The 18,796-nt window shown below is 35.6% G+C and overlaps 1 protein-coding gene across 1 annotated transcript in view; it reads right to left on the bottom strand.

The window, feature by feature from the left end:
• Il1rapl2 (interleukin 1 receptor accessory protein like 2) overlaps positions 1-18,796 on the bottom strand; it is a 1,226,021-nt gene that overhangs the window by 585,257 nt on the left and 621,968 nt on the right. Inside the window, exon 4 of the mRNA XM_021152978.1 lies at positions 9,370-9,556. Within this exon, the coding sequence (XP_021008637.1) occupies positions 9,370-9,556 (187 nt within the window). The remainder of the gene's footprint in view (positions 1-9,369; positions 9,557-18,796) is intronic.

Genomic DNA, 18,796 nt, shown 5'->3' with positions numbered 1-18,796 from the left:
ATTAGATCTTCTTTGAAGGTCTGATAGAACTCTGCACTAAACCCATTTGGTCCTGGGCATTTTTTGGTTGGGAGACTACTAATGATGTTTTTTTATTTCTTTAGGGGATATGGGACCATTTAGTTCATTAATCTGATTTTGATTTAACTTTGGTACCTGGTATCTATCTAGAAAATTGTTGAGGTTTTGCAGTTTTGTTGAGTATAGGCTTTTGTAGTAGGATCTGATGTTTTTTTTGGATTTCCTCAGGTTCTGTTGTTATGTCTTCATTTTCATTTCTGATTTTGTTAATTAGGATACTGTCTCTGTGTCCTCTGGTTAGTCTGGCTAAGGGTTTATCTATTTTGTTGATTTTTCTCAAAGAACAAGCTCCTGGTTTGGTTGATTCCTTGTGTAACTCTTTTTGTTTCCACTTGGTTGATTTCAGCCCTGAGTTTGATTATTTCCTGCCATCTACTCCTCTTGGATGAATTTGCTTATTTTTGTTCTAGAACTTCCAGGTGTGCTGTCAAGCTGCTAGTGTATCCTCTCCAGTTTCTTTTTGGAAGCACTCAGAGCTAAGAGTTTTCCTCTTAGGACTTCTTTCATTGTGTCCCATAAATTTGGGTATATTGTGCCTTCATTTTAATTAAACTCCAAAAAGTCTTCTATGTCTTTATTTCTTCCTTGACAAAATTATCATTGAGTAGACTGTTGTTCAACTTCCACATGTATTTGGGCTTTCTATTATTTATGTTGTTATTGAAGATCAGCCTTAGTCCGTGGTGATCTGATAGGATGCATGAGATAATTTCAATCTTCTTGTATCTGTTAAGGTTTGTTTTGTGATTGATTATATACTCAATTTTGGAGAAGCTACCATGAGGTGCTGAGAAGAAGATATATCTTTTTGTTTTAGGATAAAATGTTCTGTAGCTATCTGTTAAATCCATTAGGTTCATAACTTTTGTTAGTTTCACTGTGTCTCTGTTTAGTTTGTGTTTCCATGATCTGTCGGTTGGTGAAAGTGGAATGATGAAGTCTCCTACTCTTATTTTATGCAGTGCAATGTGCGCTTTGAGCTTTAGTAAAGTTTCCTTAATGAATGTGGATGCTCTTGCATTTGGAGCATAGATGTTCAGAAATGAGAGTTCTTCTTGGTAGATTTTACCTTTGATGAGTTTGAAGTGTCTCTCCTTATCGTTTTTGATAATGGTAGGTTGAAAGTCGATTATATTCCATATTAGAATGGCTACTCCAGCTTGTTTCTTGAAACCATTTGCATGGAAAATTGTTTTCCTGCCTTTTACTCTGAGTTATTGTCTTTCTTTGTCACTGAGGTGTGTTTCCTGTATGCAACAAAATTTTGAGTCCTGTTTACTTAACCAATCTGTTAGTCTTTGTCTTTTTATTGGGGAAATGAATCCATTGATATTAAGAGATATTAANGAAAAGTAATTGTTGCTTACTGATAATTTTTGTTAGAGTTGGAATTCTGTTCATGTGGCTATCTTCTTTTAAGTTTTTGGAAAGATTACTTTCTTACTTTTTCTAGAGCATACTTTCCCTCCTTGTTTTGGAGTTTTCCTTTTTTTAATCCTTTGAAGGGATGGATTTGTGGAAAGATATTGTGGAAATTTGGATTTGTCATGGAATACTTTGGTTTCTCCATTCCTGGTAATTGAGAGTTTTACTGGGTACAGTAGCCTGGGCTGGCATGTATGTGTTCTCTTAGGGTCTATATGACATCCGCCCAGGATCTTCTGGATTGCATAGTCTCTGGCGAGAAGTCTGGTGTAATTCTGATAGGTTTGCCTTTATATGTTACTTGACCTTTTTCTCTTAGTGCTTTTAATATTCTTTCTTTGATTTGTGCATTTGCTGTTTTGATTATTATGGGATAGGGGGAATTTCTTTTCTGGTCCAATCTATTTGGAGTTCTGTAGACTTCTTGTATTGTCATGGGCATCTCTTTCTTTAGATTATGGAAGTTTTATCGTATGATTTTGTTGAATATATTTACTGGCCCTTTAAGTTGGGAATCTCTGCTCTTTTCTATACCTACTATACTTAGTTTGGTTTTCTCATTGTGTCCTGCATTTCCTGGATGTTTTTGGTTAGGAGATTTTATAATTTTGCATTTTCTTTGATTGTTGTGTCAATGTTTTCTATCATATCTTCTGCACCTGAGATTCTCTCTTCTATCTCTTGTATTCTGTTGGTGATGCTTGCATTTGTGACTCCTGATTTCTTTCCTAGGTTTACTATCTCCCTTGTGATTTCTTTATTGTTTCTTTCTCTTTTTTTAAGATTTATTTTATTTTATTTATTTATTTTTTTATTATTATATGTAAGTACACTGTAGCTGTCTTCAGACACTCCAGAAGAGGGAGTCAGATCTCATTATGGATGGTAGTGAGCCACCATGTGGTTGCTGGGATTTGAACTTTGGACCTTCGGAAGAGCAGTCCGGTGCTCTTACCCACTGAGCCATCTCACCAGCCCTCTTTATTGTTTCTTTTCCCAATTTTAGATCCTGGATGGTTTTGTTCAATTCCTTCACGTGTTTGGTTGTGTTTTTCTGTAATTCTTTAAGGGATTTTTGTGTTTCCTCTTCAAGGGTTTCCACCTATTTACCTCTGCTCTCCTGTATTTCTTTAAGGGAGTTATTCATGTCCTTCTTAAAGTCCTCCATCATAATCATGAGAAGTGACTTTAGATCCATGTCTTGCTTTTCTGGTGTGATGGTGTATTCAGGACTTGCTATGGTGGGAGTGTTTGGTTCTGATTATGCCAAATAAACTTGGTTTCTGTTGATTCTGTTCTTATGCTTGCCTCCTGCCATCTGATTATCTCAAATGCTTGCTGCCCTCCATATATCTGATTGGAGCCTGTCCTTCCCATAATCTCAGTTCATTCAGAACTCCTCAGAGTCCAGCTTTCTCTGTGATCCTGTGATTCCAGGATCCCGTGATCCTGATATTCTGGGTATGTCAGAGTTCCTGGGAGTCAAGCTGCCTCTGATACCCTGAGATCCTGGTGTGACCAAGCTCCTGACCACTGGGTTTGTGCCCAAGGAAGAGGATGATATTCTCAAGTTGCATCCATTTGCTTAAGAATTTTATGAAGTCATTGTTTTTAAAGCTGAATAGTATTCCACTGTGTACATGTACCGCATTTTCCATATCCATTCTTCTGTTGAGGGACATCTGGGTCATTTCCACCTCCTGCCTATTATAAATATGGGTGGTATGAATATAGTGAGACATGTGTCCTTATTACATGTTGGAACATCTTCTGGGTATATGCCCAGGAGTGGTATAGCTATGTCCAAATTTCTGAGGTACCAAAAGTTTTCCAGAGTGGTTATACCAGTTTGCAATCCCACCAACAATGGGGGAGTGTTCTTCTTTCTCCACATCCTTGCCAGCATCTGCTGACACCTGAGGTTTTGTTTGTTTGTTTTGTTGTTGTTTGTTTTGTTTAGTTTAGTTTGTTTTTTTTTGTTTTTTTTTTTTTTTGTTGTTGTTGTTGTTTGAGACAGGGTTTCTCTGTATAGCTCTGGCTGTCCTGGAACTCACTTTGTAGACCAGGCTGGCCTCAAACTCAGAAATTTGCCTGCCTCTGCCTCCTGAGTGCTGGGATTAAAGGCATGTGCCACCACGCCTGTCTGACACCTGAGTTTTTGATCTTAGCATTTCTGACTGCTGTGAGGTGGAATCTCAGGGTTGTTTTTATTTGCATTTCCCTGATGACTAAGGATGTTGAACATTCCTTTAGGTGCTTCTTGGCCATTTGGATTTCCTTAGTTGAGAATTCCCGGTTTAGCTCTGTTCCCCATTATTATTAGGGTTATTTGGTTCTCTGGAAACTAACTTCTTGAGTTCTTTGTCTATATTGGATATTAGCCCTCTATTGGATGTAAGGTTGGTAAAGGTCTTTTCCAAATATGTTAGTTGCTATGTTGTCTTATTGACAGTGTCCTTTGCCTTTTCATAAGCTTTGCAATTTTATTAGGTCCCATTTGTAGATTCTTGATCTTAGAGCATAGGCCACTGCTGTTCTGTTCAGGAAATATTGTCCTGCGCCCATGTATTGGAGGATTTCTCCCATTTTCTCTTCTATTAGTTTCAGTGTATTTGTTTTTTTGTGGAGGTCCTTGATCCACTTGGACTCGAGCTTTGTACAGGGAGATAAGAATGGATTTATTTACATTCTTCTACATGTTGATTGCCAGTTGTACCAGCACCATTTGTAAAATAAAATAAAATAAAATAAAATAAAATAAAATACTGTTTTTTTTCCATTGGATGGTTTTACTTCCTTTGTCAAAGATCAAGTGACCATAGGTGTATGGGTTCATTTCTGGGTCTTCAGTTCTAGTCCATTGATCTACATGCCTGTCACTGTACTAATACCATGCAGATTTTTCCCTATTGCTCTGTAGTACAGCTTGAGGTTAGGGATGGAAATTCCCCCAGAAATTCTTTTATTGTTAAGAATAGTTTTCACTATCCTGTTTCTTTTGTTATTCTAAATGAATTTGAGAATTGGCCTTTCTAACTCTATGAAGAATTGAGTTGGGATTTTGATGGGCATTGCACTGAATCTGTATTTTGCTTTTAGCTATATGGCCATTTTTGCTATATCAATCCTGTCATTCTACAAGCATGGGAGATCTTTCCATCTATGTGTTGAGAAACAGTTAAATCATTGTTTTAAGCTTTCATTTTGGTGAAAAACATACATGGCATTGCCCTTGACTTACTACAAGGATGCTATTAGTCAAGAGTAGAAGCTATTCTCACATATTTTGATTGAAACATATCCTTCTTAGAGCATTGAGAAGAGCCAGTTTATTTATACATTACCTCCAGGAGAATGGTTCCATGTGTTTAATTTCATCACTACACCATTGCCAGTTCCTAATGTTGTGTCTTACCCAAGTTGTTACCCAGAAATTAAGCATAGAGCCAATGATCTATTGAATGAATGAATGAATAAATGAATATGAAATCATTTATTCTTAATCAGTATCAATTATAACTAATGAGAAACATCCACAGTTAGACAGGCCTAGTGAAAACAAGAAAAAGTCAAACTGCCATCGTTTTCTTCATTATCATTGGGCTACCAATTGAGACAACTAGTTAAGCTAGGAGAATATTGAATGCCAAAGTACATTTTTGTGTTTGTTCTGTTATTATTCTTGAAAAGCTAGAGTTCCCTTTCCTTTTTAAATTAGATAAATGAAGTGTAAACTTCCTGGGGAAATTAAGGAATGAGGTGAAGGTGGACAAATTGCAGTAATGGTATGGCATAACAAAAATACATATATTCTATACATGTATAAAAAATGTATAATGGATATAATCATGTAAAATTAATACATTCAGATGAAAAGTAATGTAAAAAATAAAGAAAAATATTAAAAAAGACTAGATGCTCTTATGAAAACTGTTAACAGAGAATAAGAAGTTATTAAATGTTTTTAATTCAGGAAATAAAATATTCTTCTCATTTCTAAAATGCTAATAAAAGTCATGCAATGTTTAACCCCAGTGTCTAGCTGTCATTCATATAGTATCAGGAAGAATTTCTATAAGTGTATCTCCTCTCCTGTCCTCCTTCTGTTAACCAATGAAATGCAATAGAAGCCAGTTGGACCACTTACTTTTATCCCTTGCATTATATGCACAGACAAAATTGGCTTGCTCATCCATCTTTATGAATATATTCTCAGTATCCCAGTATCCCTTTGTGAATACATACCAGCTAAGACTCATTTCTGTGATACAAGTGGGACGAGGACAATAGCCATTGGAGGTTACCACCAACATATTTCACACAATCTTGGAAACTCACAAAAGAGTGTAAGAGTAACAGTGTAAGAGAGACAATTAAAGGAATAGAGGTGAACATAATGAAAACAAGATTGTAAAGATTGCATATTTGTAAAGATAGCTACAAAAGAGCTGGGAAAATAAGACATAAGACATTTCAAAACTAGGTTTTATCCCAGAATGAACTCTCTACAAATATATCCTCCACTTCACATAGCAGTTCTATAGCCAGAGAAAATTTCCTTCCTGTGTTGTCAGGTAGGAAATTTAGACTTCAAAAAGGATACAGAGTCCCATACCCAAATAATAACTTTAAGAAGAAAATATTTTCCTAGTACCTCAAAGAATCTTCTAGGGTTTGTTTGAACTTTAATGTGAGACTCAATGGTTAACAACAGATTTGGATGCCTCACAGATTCTTTAGTGTCATATCCAAAAATGAAAAGCATACATTACTATTTAGTTTTTCTATCTGAGTCTCTAGTCTCTTCTTCCACAAAATAGAGATAAAATATTTATATAGTAGTTCTAAAGATGGAGTCAATGCAGAGGACAAACATTTAGTATATTAAAGGAAAAGGGCAAATTTTACTGAAAGTAAAACAAACAAACAAAAAGCAGGATATCGGGAACTACTTACATGTACAACTAATGAATAAAGACAATATGTTATGCAGATAGAGTGTAATGGTAACTGGAAAAAGTTATGACATCCTAGAACTTCTGTCATTTATGACAACATGGCGAGAACTAGAGATTATTGCATTAACTGAAGTCAGGTGCAAAGAGACATGTACCAAATGATTTAACTCACATTTAGAATGCAAAAAGCATCTCTTAGAAGTTGAGAGCAGAGAACTCACAGTATAGAGGAGGGGGAAGAGGTTAACTTCTTGAATTTACATTCATATAGGTTCAAAAGTTTGTGATATGGTTTTAATTTATAGTACGTTGACTATAATTAACAAGGTATTGAATTTTTATAAAATATCTAAAAGAAAGGATTTTGAACATTCTCAACACAAACAAATGATACTTGCCTGAGGAGATAGATTCTTTTAATCTAATGTAAATATTGCAATATAAATATTGCAAAATGTATACAAGCATTAAAACATCACATTGCACAACTCTTACACACAATTTTATGCTTTTCTATCAATTAAGATAATTTAAAGTTAATAAACTAGACTTTAGACATTATTACTCAGGCAGAGCTTTGAAATCCTTTTGTTCTGTATTTATTGGTTCATTTGTAGAGGGGAGTAGGGGGTAGCATTTTCCTGGGAGTAAGTGACTAGGGGTGTTATAAGACATAAGGAAAGGGGCAGAAGGAAGTTAGCAGAAGATAAGAAGATGAGATAGAATGAATTACTGCACAAAGAGCTTGCTGGCCTGGAATTTACCTCCAGCTGCTATCTCTGGGGTAGGTCAACTCGCCTTTTCCTCATAAAAAAATTGAAGTGAACTCTTTTATTACTTCTTTTTGAAGGTAGGAGCATGGCTGGTTTTCATGAACCTTACATCTTATTGAAGGATCCATGATCAAAACTGAAGCATTGTAGAAAAGCATAGTAATTAAGAAAATGCTCTCTCAGGCTGGAGAGATGGCTTAGTGGTTAATAGCTCATCTAGAGGTCCTGAGGTCAATTCCAAGCACTCACATGGTGGTTCACAACCATCTGTAATGGGACCTGATGCCTCTTCTGGTGTGTCTGAAGATAGCTACAGTGTATGCATACACACACCATAAATAAATTTAATACGTTGCTTCTCTTGAAGATTCTTTCTCATTATTAAAAAGCATAAAAACACTCACCATACAGAATTGTATTGACATTTAGATAGGATGATGTAGAGACAAAGCTTATTGTAGTGAATAAAATATAGTAATTACTTCATAGATGCAAAGGATTTTGATGATAGTATGAAAGTTTCCATTAAATTTCAATAGTCTGCTTGAGGGAATAAATGTTATTTGTAATAATAATAATATCTTTGTAAGAAAAAAGAATGAGTGGAAGTGAGAGTTGAGCACATTCTCTTGGTATTTGTTAGTAAGTTACTCCAAGTGTGAAATGAACATGTTTTCAAATGTAAAATTTTCTACCAGCTTTGAATGTTCAGGTATCAGAATCCTTGGGTAGTGCAGGACCACAGACACCTACAGAAACAACCAAATTCAACTCTTTTTTTTTTTTGGTATGCATCTATATTTCTTTTTATATATATTTTATTAGGTATTTTCCTCATTTACATTTCCAATGCTATCCCAAAAGTCCCCCATACCCTCCCCCCAACTCCCCTACCCAACCAGAATATGGCCTAGTCGGCCATCAGTGGAAAGAGAGGCCCATTGGTCGTGCAAACTTTATATGCCTCAGTACAGGGGAATGCCAGGGCCAAAAAGTGGGAGTGGGTGGGTAGGGGAGTGGAGGAGAGGGTATGGGGGACTTTTGGGATAGCATTGGAAATATAAATGAGGAAAATACCTAATAAAAAATTTAAAAAAAGAAATGTAGATGCATACCAAAAAAAGAATTTAACTCTTAAGAAATCTGGTCCAATAATGCACACAGCACCTATAAAAAATGTACTTGATCACCTGTGGCTATCATATATAAGCCTGTATAAAGTGGCAGGTGCTATGCTCTAGAAAATAGTTTAGAACTATAAGGCCCCATGATTGTAGCAAGAACAATGTATCTAAAGTTGTGTAACTATTCTCTGCTTTCTACCAGGCTTGTCCTCGTGTGCTTTAGTCTAGGTCTAGTGCAATTGAAGGTCTGATTCTACCTATCTGCTTTTGTCCTGTGTTCTATTGGGGGGAGGAGATAACTGGCTTCAGAAATGTAGGCAAGTGTTAAGAGAGGCTATGTTACTTACTATGCTCTTCTAAAGCTACTACTCTTGAAAGACCACTTTCATTCTTTCTGAATTCCACTGATTGCTCCTTAGGAGTAAGAGTTAGCAGTTTCCACTCATGTTTACTTCAATACTGTCTCTACATAAGTAAATCTATTCTTCATTCAATGACTTTCTATTAGACCTCTGAATATAGATTACACCCAGCTAACCATAACCTTAACTGTGTTCCTAACTGTGTTTACATGAGTAGCATGAAGCCTGTTTGTCACTTCTGCCTCTAATGTAGTAGCTCATCGTATGCATCATGGTAACAATGGTTATCCTTCATAGGTGGTACTACTGATAATGATGGCCCTGTCTTCTTTATAGAGCATAGTATTTCTATATGTCCATCAACTAATTTGTTTTGTGTGGTTTTTTTTTTTAACTTTATCCTTAATTGATTGGGTGGATTTTTTTTTTTTAGCAGTTGGGCAAAGTCAGTCAGCTTCTGACATCTGCGGATGGAAATGCATGAAAGTCAGTGACATATAGGAGATATATCTCCATGTTACTTGTTTGTAAATCTATTCATTCTTCCAAGAAAACTGTTTAATATCAAAAACTGGCAATTTTATTTCAACCCCCAAGGCTGCTTTTAAATAATGTTTAAAAAAATCTAGACTTCATGCTAAGTTACCTTGTACCATACAACATCAGGTTCCTGATCAGACTTCTTAAAGTCATCCATGTCTGGGCATGAGATCTCCTTTCTTTTGGTAACTTCAGATTTTTCTAAGTAGCGGATCCTGCTATTGTAGCACAGGCCTGATTCATTCTCTGCAACAGTCAAGGACATTGACACCTTCATGCAATATGTGGAGTTTCTGTAGGAACAAAGAAATAAGAAAATGGCTTTATTGGCTGTTTACAACTTGTGTACTCTATATATTTCAAGAGTATTGACTTTTCCATTTAGGGCATTGCCTAGAAATAAGAAATGGCATCAAACCAACACATAGCGACTTTTGTCTTCAACCAACAAAATGGTATGCAGCAAAATGGTTATGGGAACATTCCTGATTATGAGATAGTTACAGAGTTCCAAGGCTAAGATGTAGCAATCTATGAAAGTGTAACACATTCAGACTTCATTCCTAGCAATAAAAACTGTTTACTGAAATTTTAAAGAGGAAAGTCGTCCTTATGAGAACTGTGGTCAGAGACATTTTTGTATCTTTTGGTAGTTCTCCTAGTGATTGTGGAACTTAACATTGGTTTCTACCCCAACTATTCCTTCCCTAAGATGTATGTATGTGTATATGTATACAGGATACCTGTTAACATATATAGCTTTTATTTTACTTAACTTTTTTAAATCATATTTAAGATTGTAGTAACTATGCTTGTATACTCAGATTTATACTTCTCTTTCAAGGGTAGAATCACTCAGTTGACATAACTATATATTTCTAGTTGAGTTTGAGATAATCATTACTTATCACAATATAAATTGTTTTTCATCACTCAAAAATAAGGCTCAGTTCAATCAGTGATGATCAAAGTTGTCTGAAGTAACAAAACAGGCTCCTATATTTTCAGAAGAAAGGGAGCCCCCTTGCTTACTGTAATGGTTGATGATAATTGTCAATTTGATTGTATCTATAGTCATCTAGGAGAACTACCCTGAACATGGTTCACTACATTACCTAATTCCATGATACTAATCACATTTAGGGTAAATCTTCCTACTGAAAGAAACTCATTCTAAAACCATATATATGTGATTAAAATACTTCTTGAAATGGGCTAGTGGTGGGAAGTCCTACCCCTAGACAAAGATCGATAATTAACTAATGACTGCTAACACAGAAAGGAACAGCTTCTCCTTAGAGATGAAGCACCAATAGGTTACCCCAAAACAAAAATAAATACAGCAGGATATATATATATATGGGAGTGATGATAATAATCAAAGAAAAAGACTACCAATTTGAGAAGTTGAGCACTTATTAAAAGTAAGGTTGCAAAAATTACATGCCTATATTTAATGAATTTAAATAATATTAAATAAATAAATCAATATTTTGTCTTTGTTTCTTTGTGTACATGATTTTTCTCTACCCAGGCCAGAGATGTTAACCACATAAAGGGAAACTGCAATGTATGAGAGAAAAGATTCAGAGCATCTTGACGAGATTGAGAAGGCCAACTGTAAAACTTGGTAGGAGGGTTTTCTTCTTATTCTGGAGGGTATTTCAAGACTACATCTAAATTAACATTAAATTACTGCTAAAAATGGGAAGTACCAATGGTAGCTGCACAAATCAAAGTAGTTGTAAAGTCCTATATTGGGCAGAATTAGCATGTCAACTACACTTTTGAAGAGGGACCCAAATGGTTGGTGCCATGCATAGTTTAGTCATACTTTGAAATTTCACAACATTCTAAACATTCAAAACCCAGAAAGGCAATGGCTGTACACATTCAGGTTACAAACAAACATAATCAGTGAAGATAATTAAGAACAAAACACTCATAAACTGGGACTAGGCAAGTGTTATCAAAGGATAGTACTAAAGTAAACCAACTCTGACATTCAAGTACTGCACCAGTATATTCTGTATGATTCTGCTTTCCATTGTTTCTAAGGTGGGATTACAAAACCAAACAACTGGGATTCAAACAGAACAAATGATTGGAGCTGGAGAGATGACTCAAGTAAGTGCACTTGTTCCTCTTGCAGAGGACCAAGATTTAGTTCTCAGCACCCACATCGTGGCTCATAACCATCCTTAACTCCAGTTATAGAGGAGATACCACAGAAAACATTGACACAACAATCAAAGAAAATGCAAAATGCTAAAAGCTTCTAACCCAAAACATCCAGGAAATCCAGGACACAATGAGAAGACCAAACCTAAGGACAATAGGTATAGAAGAGAGTGAAGATTCCCAACTTAAATGGCCAGTAAATATCTTCAACAAAATTATAGAACAAAACTTCCTAACCTAAAGAATGAGATGCCTATAAACATACAATAGGCCTAAAGAACTCAAAATAGATTGTATCAGAAAAGAAATTCCTCCCATCACATGATAGTCAAAACACAAAATGCACAAAAAAAAAAAAAAAGAAAAAGAAAAATGTTAACAGTAGTAAGGAGAAAGGGTCAAGTAACATGTAAAGGCAGACTTATCAAAATTACACCAGACTTCTCACCAGAGACTATGAAAGATAGAAGATCCTGGGCAGATGTTATAGAGACCCTAAGAGAACACAATTGGCAGGGCAGTGGTGGCAAATGCCTTTAATCCTAACACTTGGGAGGCAGAGGCAGGGGGATTTCTGAGTTTGAGGCCAGCCTGGTTTACAGAGTGAGTTCCAAGACAGCCAGGGCTACATAGGGAAACCCTGTCTTGGAAAACAAAACAAAACAAAACAAAACAAAACAAAACAAAACAAAAGAGAGAGACAGAGACAGAGAGAGAACACAAATGCCAGCCCAGGCTACTATATCCAGCAAAACTCTCAATTACCATAGATGGAGAAAACAAGATATTCCATGACAAAATCAAATTCACACAATATCTTTCAACAAATCCAGCACTACAGGGGATAATAGATGGAAAATGCCAACAAAAGGAGGGAAACTATACCCTAGAAAAAACAAGAAAGTAATCTTCTTTCAATAAACCCAAAAGAAGATAGCCACACAAACATAAAAATAACAACAAAAATAACAGGAAGCAACAATCACTATTCCTTAATATCTCCTAACATCAATGGACTCAAGGGAATCTCACTGAAGAAATAAGACACTCATAAGGGTAGGCCTCATGCCCTTGAGTAGACAGCTAACAGAAAACAAACACAATGGCACCTTTGAAGGTTCTTTGTCTCATAATGTTAAGTCAGTGAATTTTTTTTTAACACTTTATGTCCTTTGCATATATATTATGGCTTCTAGTTGTGTGATTTTGTGTGATTTCTGTGTGTGCTAATGTGTGTCTTGGCTTCTAAAAAAAGAAAAGAAAAAAAGAAATAATAGATAGAACTCGTAGTTTTATAAAATAAGTTCACTATCCAAAATGCACTTATCAGTGAGCAGAAAATAAGGTAAAAGAAAGGACAAATCTAATACAGAGGTTTCTTTACAGTGCACCAACTTTAAACTAGGACAGACAAGATTTAGCTACTTCAGAGACACAAACAAAACCCAATGCCAAACATGAACAACTTTTCTTCAAGTTCTTGGTCAAAGAAATTCAAGAATCTTCTAAAACAATTTGGCTATTGACCATGTCCTTGGTTGTCTCCCAGAACTTGAAGGTCAGTATTATTGAAGACAGCACACACTTTAAACAGGGGACTTATAAGAATAGACCTGGAGCTCCCTTAGGAAAATCAATCATAAGAACAAATTGTCATCTTATCTAAAGGTTTTATGCAAACTTCCAAGGGAGAAAAACAATCAATAGTGCTACCCAGATGTAAAACCTATGAGCTTCAACAATGACAAACGTGACACAATATGCGTGCAATGGTACGACAGTAAACTTATATTTGGAGGAAGGGGAGTAACCAACAGTTCTCTAATTGGATGTACAGCCAGTTCATGCTGGAATCCATGCCTGGTGCTGTAAACCTAATCAGCTACCCATGGTTGCATAAGTCATGGATTGTAGAGGAGAACCCACTTACTGCTACTTTCTTAACCCGTGTAATTTATAGCTGAATTTTAAATACTTATCCTTATACCCATATACAGATGTATCTCTCACCAAAGAAGTTTCTTTGTGCAACAGAGACAGACCATTTAGTAAAGTCAATATGCAAAGCTCTGCTTACTGTGGGGACCTCAACTCCAAGAGATACAGTAGCAACACAAACCCTAAACCTAAGCCTCATGGAACATTCTGGAAGGAGGTACAAGAAGATTGTAAATGCTAGAGGACCAGGATGCTATGAGATAGTGTCTTCTTTATTTGACAGGAAAGCTATATCCACAAAATCTCAAAAGTATGTTCACTTATATAAGAACCATATAATGACAAGACCAGGTGATATGTTAACTTGGGTGAGGGAAATCTCTCAAGTACCTACCCCTAGATGAAGAGCCATAGGCAATTAATGGCTGCTGAGAGATAAAGATTCAGGCTTTTTCAGGGATGAACTCCCTCATAGGTTATTGAATCCCAAGTGGCCAGTATTAAACATATACACATACAAGCAATGCTAAATAGAATCAGCAAGCATGTGTGTGTGTTTGTGTTTATGTATGTTCGTGCATGTGTGTGAGAGACAGACAGACAGACAGACAGAGAGAGAGCAAATATTTAAAGAAGAGCTCATTAATTTAAGAGGAAGTGAGAATGTGGGGAACATGGGCAGAGTTTAGGGAAGAAGGAGGGATAAAATAATATAAATACAGTTTTAATATAATAAATTCTCAAAAGTTTTTAAATATAAATTTAAAAGTTGTTTGACATTTTTAAAGTAGTATTGTAATGATGTACATCATGCCAAATAAAATATGTAAAAGATCAATTATTTGTCATATATTATGTATTCAATAAATTATAAGTATAAAACCAGAATTTTTAGTATAGCTTTCAGTTATCCATGTCATCAATAAATAATAACAATAATGTATACTTATATGATAATCACAAGCAATCACAAATATATTTTACAGACAAAACAATGATTGCAAACAGTTAAAATAAGCCAGTAGGTAGGACAGTTACTTGAACAGGAAATAGTCTGCAGGTGTTAATTTGGGGAACAAATCAAATACCAGAGGACCAGGAAAGCCTGAAAGGATCAAAAAGATACACTGAATTAGATACTAAAAGGCGAACAAATGAAAAGAAATTTTCAGGTACTATAAAATACTAGCTACAAGACAAAGGTCAGAACTTTGGAGGTTAAAAGGTTAATGATAGCCCACTAAATTTTCTGGTAGACTTTTTGGACAAATGTTTTCTATAATAAAATCCAGACCTCCAGGCAAAGATTTGCAGGCACAAGAGATGCTCTCATGTGTTCATTCTCCAACCTCTCCAAAGACTAAATTGATTTAGACCCTGTGAGCAGCACTTGTATTAACTTGGGGTGACCATAAGGGCAGGGGACTCACACTGAGGATGGCTGATAAGTTGCAGGAGGAAATGTTTCAATCCCCCCTAACCCTTAAAACACAAACAACCTTAGGCCAGAGCCCTGCTTATACTCATTCTAGCTCTGCTCACTGGCATGTCAATTGTGACTGACAAATTGCTTGTTAACCCATGAACAAGCCCTAATATGAAATGGTTGGTGATAACCAAGGTCTCCCGAACTTAAAGACAAGGCCTAGTTTGAGTCCTGTTGTCACTGTGGCTGACCTAGTAGAGGTGTGATCAAGGTTCCCTGACAGTCTGCGATTCAAGTTGATTTTTATTAGTCATGTAATCCAGCTCTGGCACAGTTCCTGCTAACAATCTTGCATTATTTAGATTTTATTTTGAAAAATGCCTTAGGCAAGTTCTATTTAAAAAAAAATCCTGCAAGTGGGGCCTAAATGCTACTTTTCTTTCATTAGGTACAATTAGAGCTCTGCTAGGTTGAGGAGGCAGGCTGACTAGTATGCAAGAATGACGATCATAAATTTTTATTCTCTCCCTCTTCACATCCCAAGAGGGACAAGAAACACACTCTGGCTTAATGTAAGGAAAGGGCCTTTACAATGCTATCCCAGCAATAGCTTACAATTACTTGCATCTGTAATCTTTGCAGGGAGAATTATCTCTTTGTATCCATAAGGGAATTGTTTCAGGATGCCCCAACACACTTCCGAAGCAAAAAATTTCAGATGCTTAAGCTTATTTTTAATAGAGGATAATATATTTGCATATAACTTGTATATATTCTCCTGGATACTTAAAATCATTTTCAGATGACTCATAACTAATAAAATGTAGAAGCTATGTAAATATGTAAATAATGGTTATACTATATTGTCTAATGACTACTGACAAAAAGTCAGTACATGTTCAGTACAGACAGAATTATTTTATTTCTATTAATCTTTGGTTCATAGATATTTGGGTCCATGAGTGTAAAACTAACAAAACAAAAAAGAAGCTGCCTCTAAGTCCACAGTTTTTATCATAGTTAATTCTACCATCATAAGGGAAAATGAGTGGACAAGGTATCAAATAATAGGAATAAAATGTAAATGTAAAGATTAAAAATGAACTTTGTAAAATGTGTCTAGCTAGGATGAAGATCTCTTGGTTGTTAATCTCAGAAATGGATACTAACATTGCTTAATACTCAAACTAATTTGTGGTTATCGTGTCAATTTTGTAAGCTGGTAAAATTAGAAGTATGTGTTTACAGATAACATACTAAGAAAAATTTTGTTGACATATGTAGCAAATCTGCTGCTGCAAATTTTCAAATAAATGTCATAGCTTTCGATACAAAAGTTTAATGCCCGCTAGTTTAAGTTGCATTTCTTGCTTTTTGTTTTTTTTTTTTGTTTTTTTTTTTGTTTTTTTTTTTTATCAACTGCAATTCTAAGAGGGAATGTTGATAAAGCAGTTTCTCAGGCAAAGGCAAGACTCAAACTTTCATTAAAAAAAATGAAATATCCATTATAACTCACATTCATAAGTTGTTTCCATTACAAAATCTAAAGTTTGGTTTGAGTATATATGATTTTGTGTAACACTTGGGTTAATCAACTGTCAGGAATCTACAGAAATAGGAAAAATTAAACCTAAAATTAGAAGCATTAGGAAAAGGGCTTATGATATAGCAGAAATCTTTTTAAATGGCTCCTTTCATAGTCTTAGTTCCTTTAAAAATTTTTTGGTTGTAAATTCCAAAAATATCTAGTGATCAACAACCTAAAAAACCCTTCATTTTGGCACTTTAAAAATGTAATTGCTGACAGGAGCCTGGCATAGCTGTCTCCTGAGAGGCTCTGCCAATGCCTGACTAATACAGAAGTGGATGCTCACAGCCATCCATTGGACGGAGCACAAGGTCCCCAATGAAGGAGCTAGATAAAGTACCCAAGGATCTGAAGGGGTCTGAAGCCCCCTAGAAGGAACAACAATATGAACTAACCAGTAACTTCAGAGCTCCCTGGGACTAAACCACCAATCAAAGAAAACACATGGTGGGACTCATGGCTACAGCTGCATATGTAGCTGAGGATGGCCTAGTTGGTCATCAATGGGAGGAGAGGCCCTTGGTCATGTGAAGGTTCTATGCCCTAGTGTAGGGGAATACCAGAGACAGGAAGTGGGAGTGGATGGCTTGTGGAGCAGGGGGAGTGGGGAGAGGATAGGGGATTTTTGGAGGAGAAACTAGGAAAGGGGATAATTTTTTAGATGTAAATAAAGAAAATATCTAATTAAAAAATAAATACACACGTATAAAAATGTAAATTGGGACTACAAGGACAGCTTTTCAGTTAAGCACATTCACTGCTTCTAAAGGACCCAGGTTGAATTCCAGCATCCATATGGCTGCTCGCCACCATATATAACTCCAGTTCCAGAGAATGTAACACTCTCCTTTGGCTTCCAAAGGTACTGCACATGTATGTGCTGCACAGACAGACATCCAGGCATAAATGCACAAAAAACAAAACTTGTAAAAACTGAAAATCCCCCCCACACACAAACCAATCTATTATTGTTAAAGGAGACTGTCCTCCTCCAAAAGGGAAAAAATTATTGCTGTAGCAAATTCCCATGTCCTTTGCTAATTTTTCATTCCTCAAAATTTATTAGTAAAAGAGAGCTTTCTTATGTCTGTGCAGCATACTGTTACACATGCATGCCTGGTGCCTGTGGCTATTAGAAGAGGATATTAGATCTCCTGGAAGCAGAAGTTTTAGATAATTGTAAACTGCCATGAGGGTGTTAAGAAATGAATCCACATTCTCTTTAAGAATAGCCAGTGCTCTTAAATCAATGAGCCATCTCTCCAGCCCATAGAAATATTTTTTTAATTTAATGCAACAATTTTAAAACTAATTTAAACAGTAACTACACAAAGCTACAACCATGTAATATTAATGCAATAGAAGATCAAAAAGAGGGCTAATTGGCAAGTTTATTGATGTCATTCAATGAAAAAAAGGTTCAATGTAATCATTAAAATGACAACTATTTGCTACTTGCTATGCTAGATATATACATTGAAAAGTAAATAAATCTAGTATAAGAATAAATAGTATTTAAGCTATAAAAGAATTTGGAAGAAATACAAGGTCATTTGAAAAAAATCCCCTTTAGTTAAGTACTTTTAGTTTGTAGAGTTTTGAAGAGTCAGAGGTTTTGGGTTTTGGGTTTTGGGTTTTGTTTTGTTTTGTTTTGTTTTGTTTTGTTTTGTTTTGCTTTGCTTTGCTTTGCTTTGCTTTGCTTTGCTTTGCTTTGCTTTGCTTTGCTTTGCTTTGCTTTGCTTTGCTTTGCTTTGCTTTGCTTTGCTTTGCTTTGCTTTGCTTTGCTTTGCTTTGCTTTGCTTTTGATATGATGTTGTATCAAACAAAGATATGTTGGAGGTATGAACAGGGAGTATTTTCTCAAGTGCTTTGATCTTCCACTGATATAAATATCCAGCCTTTGGCATGTTACAGTTAATCTCCAACTCAGCATCATCTACTTATATCTTTATAGTTCACAGTATAGTTAGGGAATATGTGAAGGTAACTCTAGAAAATAAATTTAACTGTACTTGAGAAGATTGTTGTTTGAGAAAATAAAGCCCCTAAAATCAAGAGACATGGGTTCAACCCCCACCTCTACAGTATCCTAACAATGGGTCTTTGGCCAGATGACTCTCAGATTTTTGGGATATGAAAAAAAATGAGAATAGTAAATGCAACTGTGTTTATAGGGTTATTACATTCCCAAATGTCAGAACTGTAAAGTCTGAGAGGTTTTGACGAATTTTCTAACAAATTTCATGAACACTTATTGACAGAAGACATGGGCTTCCTAGGTCTGATTTCATTTTTTTTTGTTTGCTTGTTTGGTTTTTTTTTGTTGTTGTTGTTCTGTTTTGTTTTTGTTTTTAGAGACAGGGTTTCTCTATGTAGCCCTGGCTGTCCTGAAACTCGCTA

Source organism: Mus caroli, chromosome X (assembly GCF_900094665.2).
Source record: "Mus caroli chromosome X, CAROLI_EIJ_v1.1, whole genome shotgun sequence".
In the NCBI taxonomy this organism is placed as follows: Eukaryota; Metazoa; Chordata; class Mammalia; order Rodentia; family Muridae; genus Mus; species Mus caroli.
This window is presented reverse-complemented; position numbering and strand designations above follow the sequence as displayed.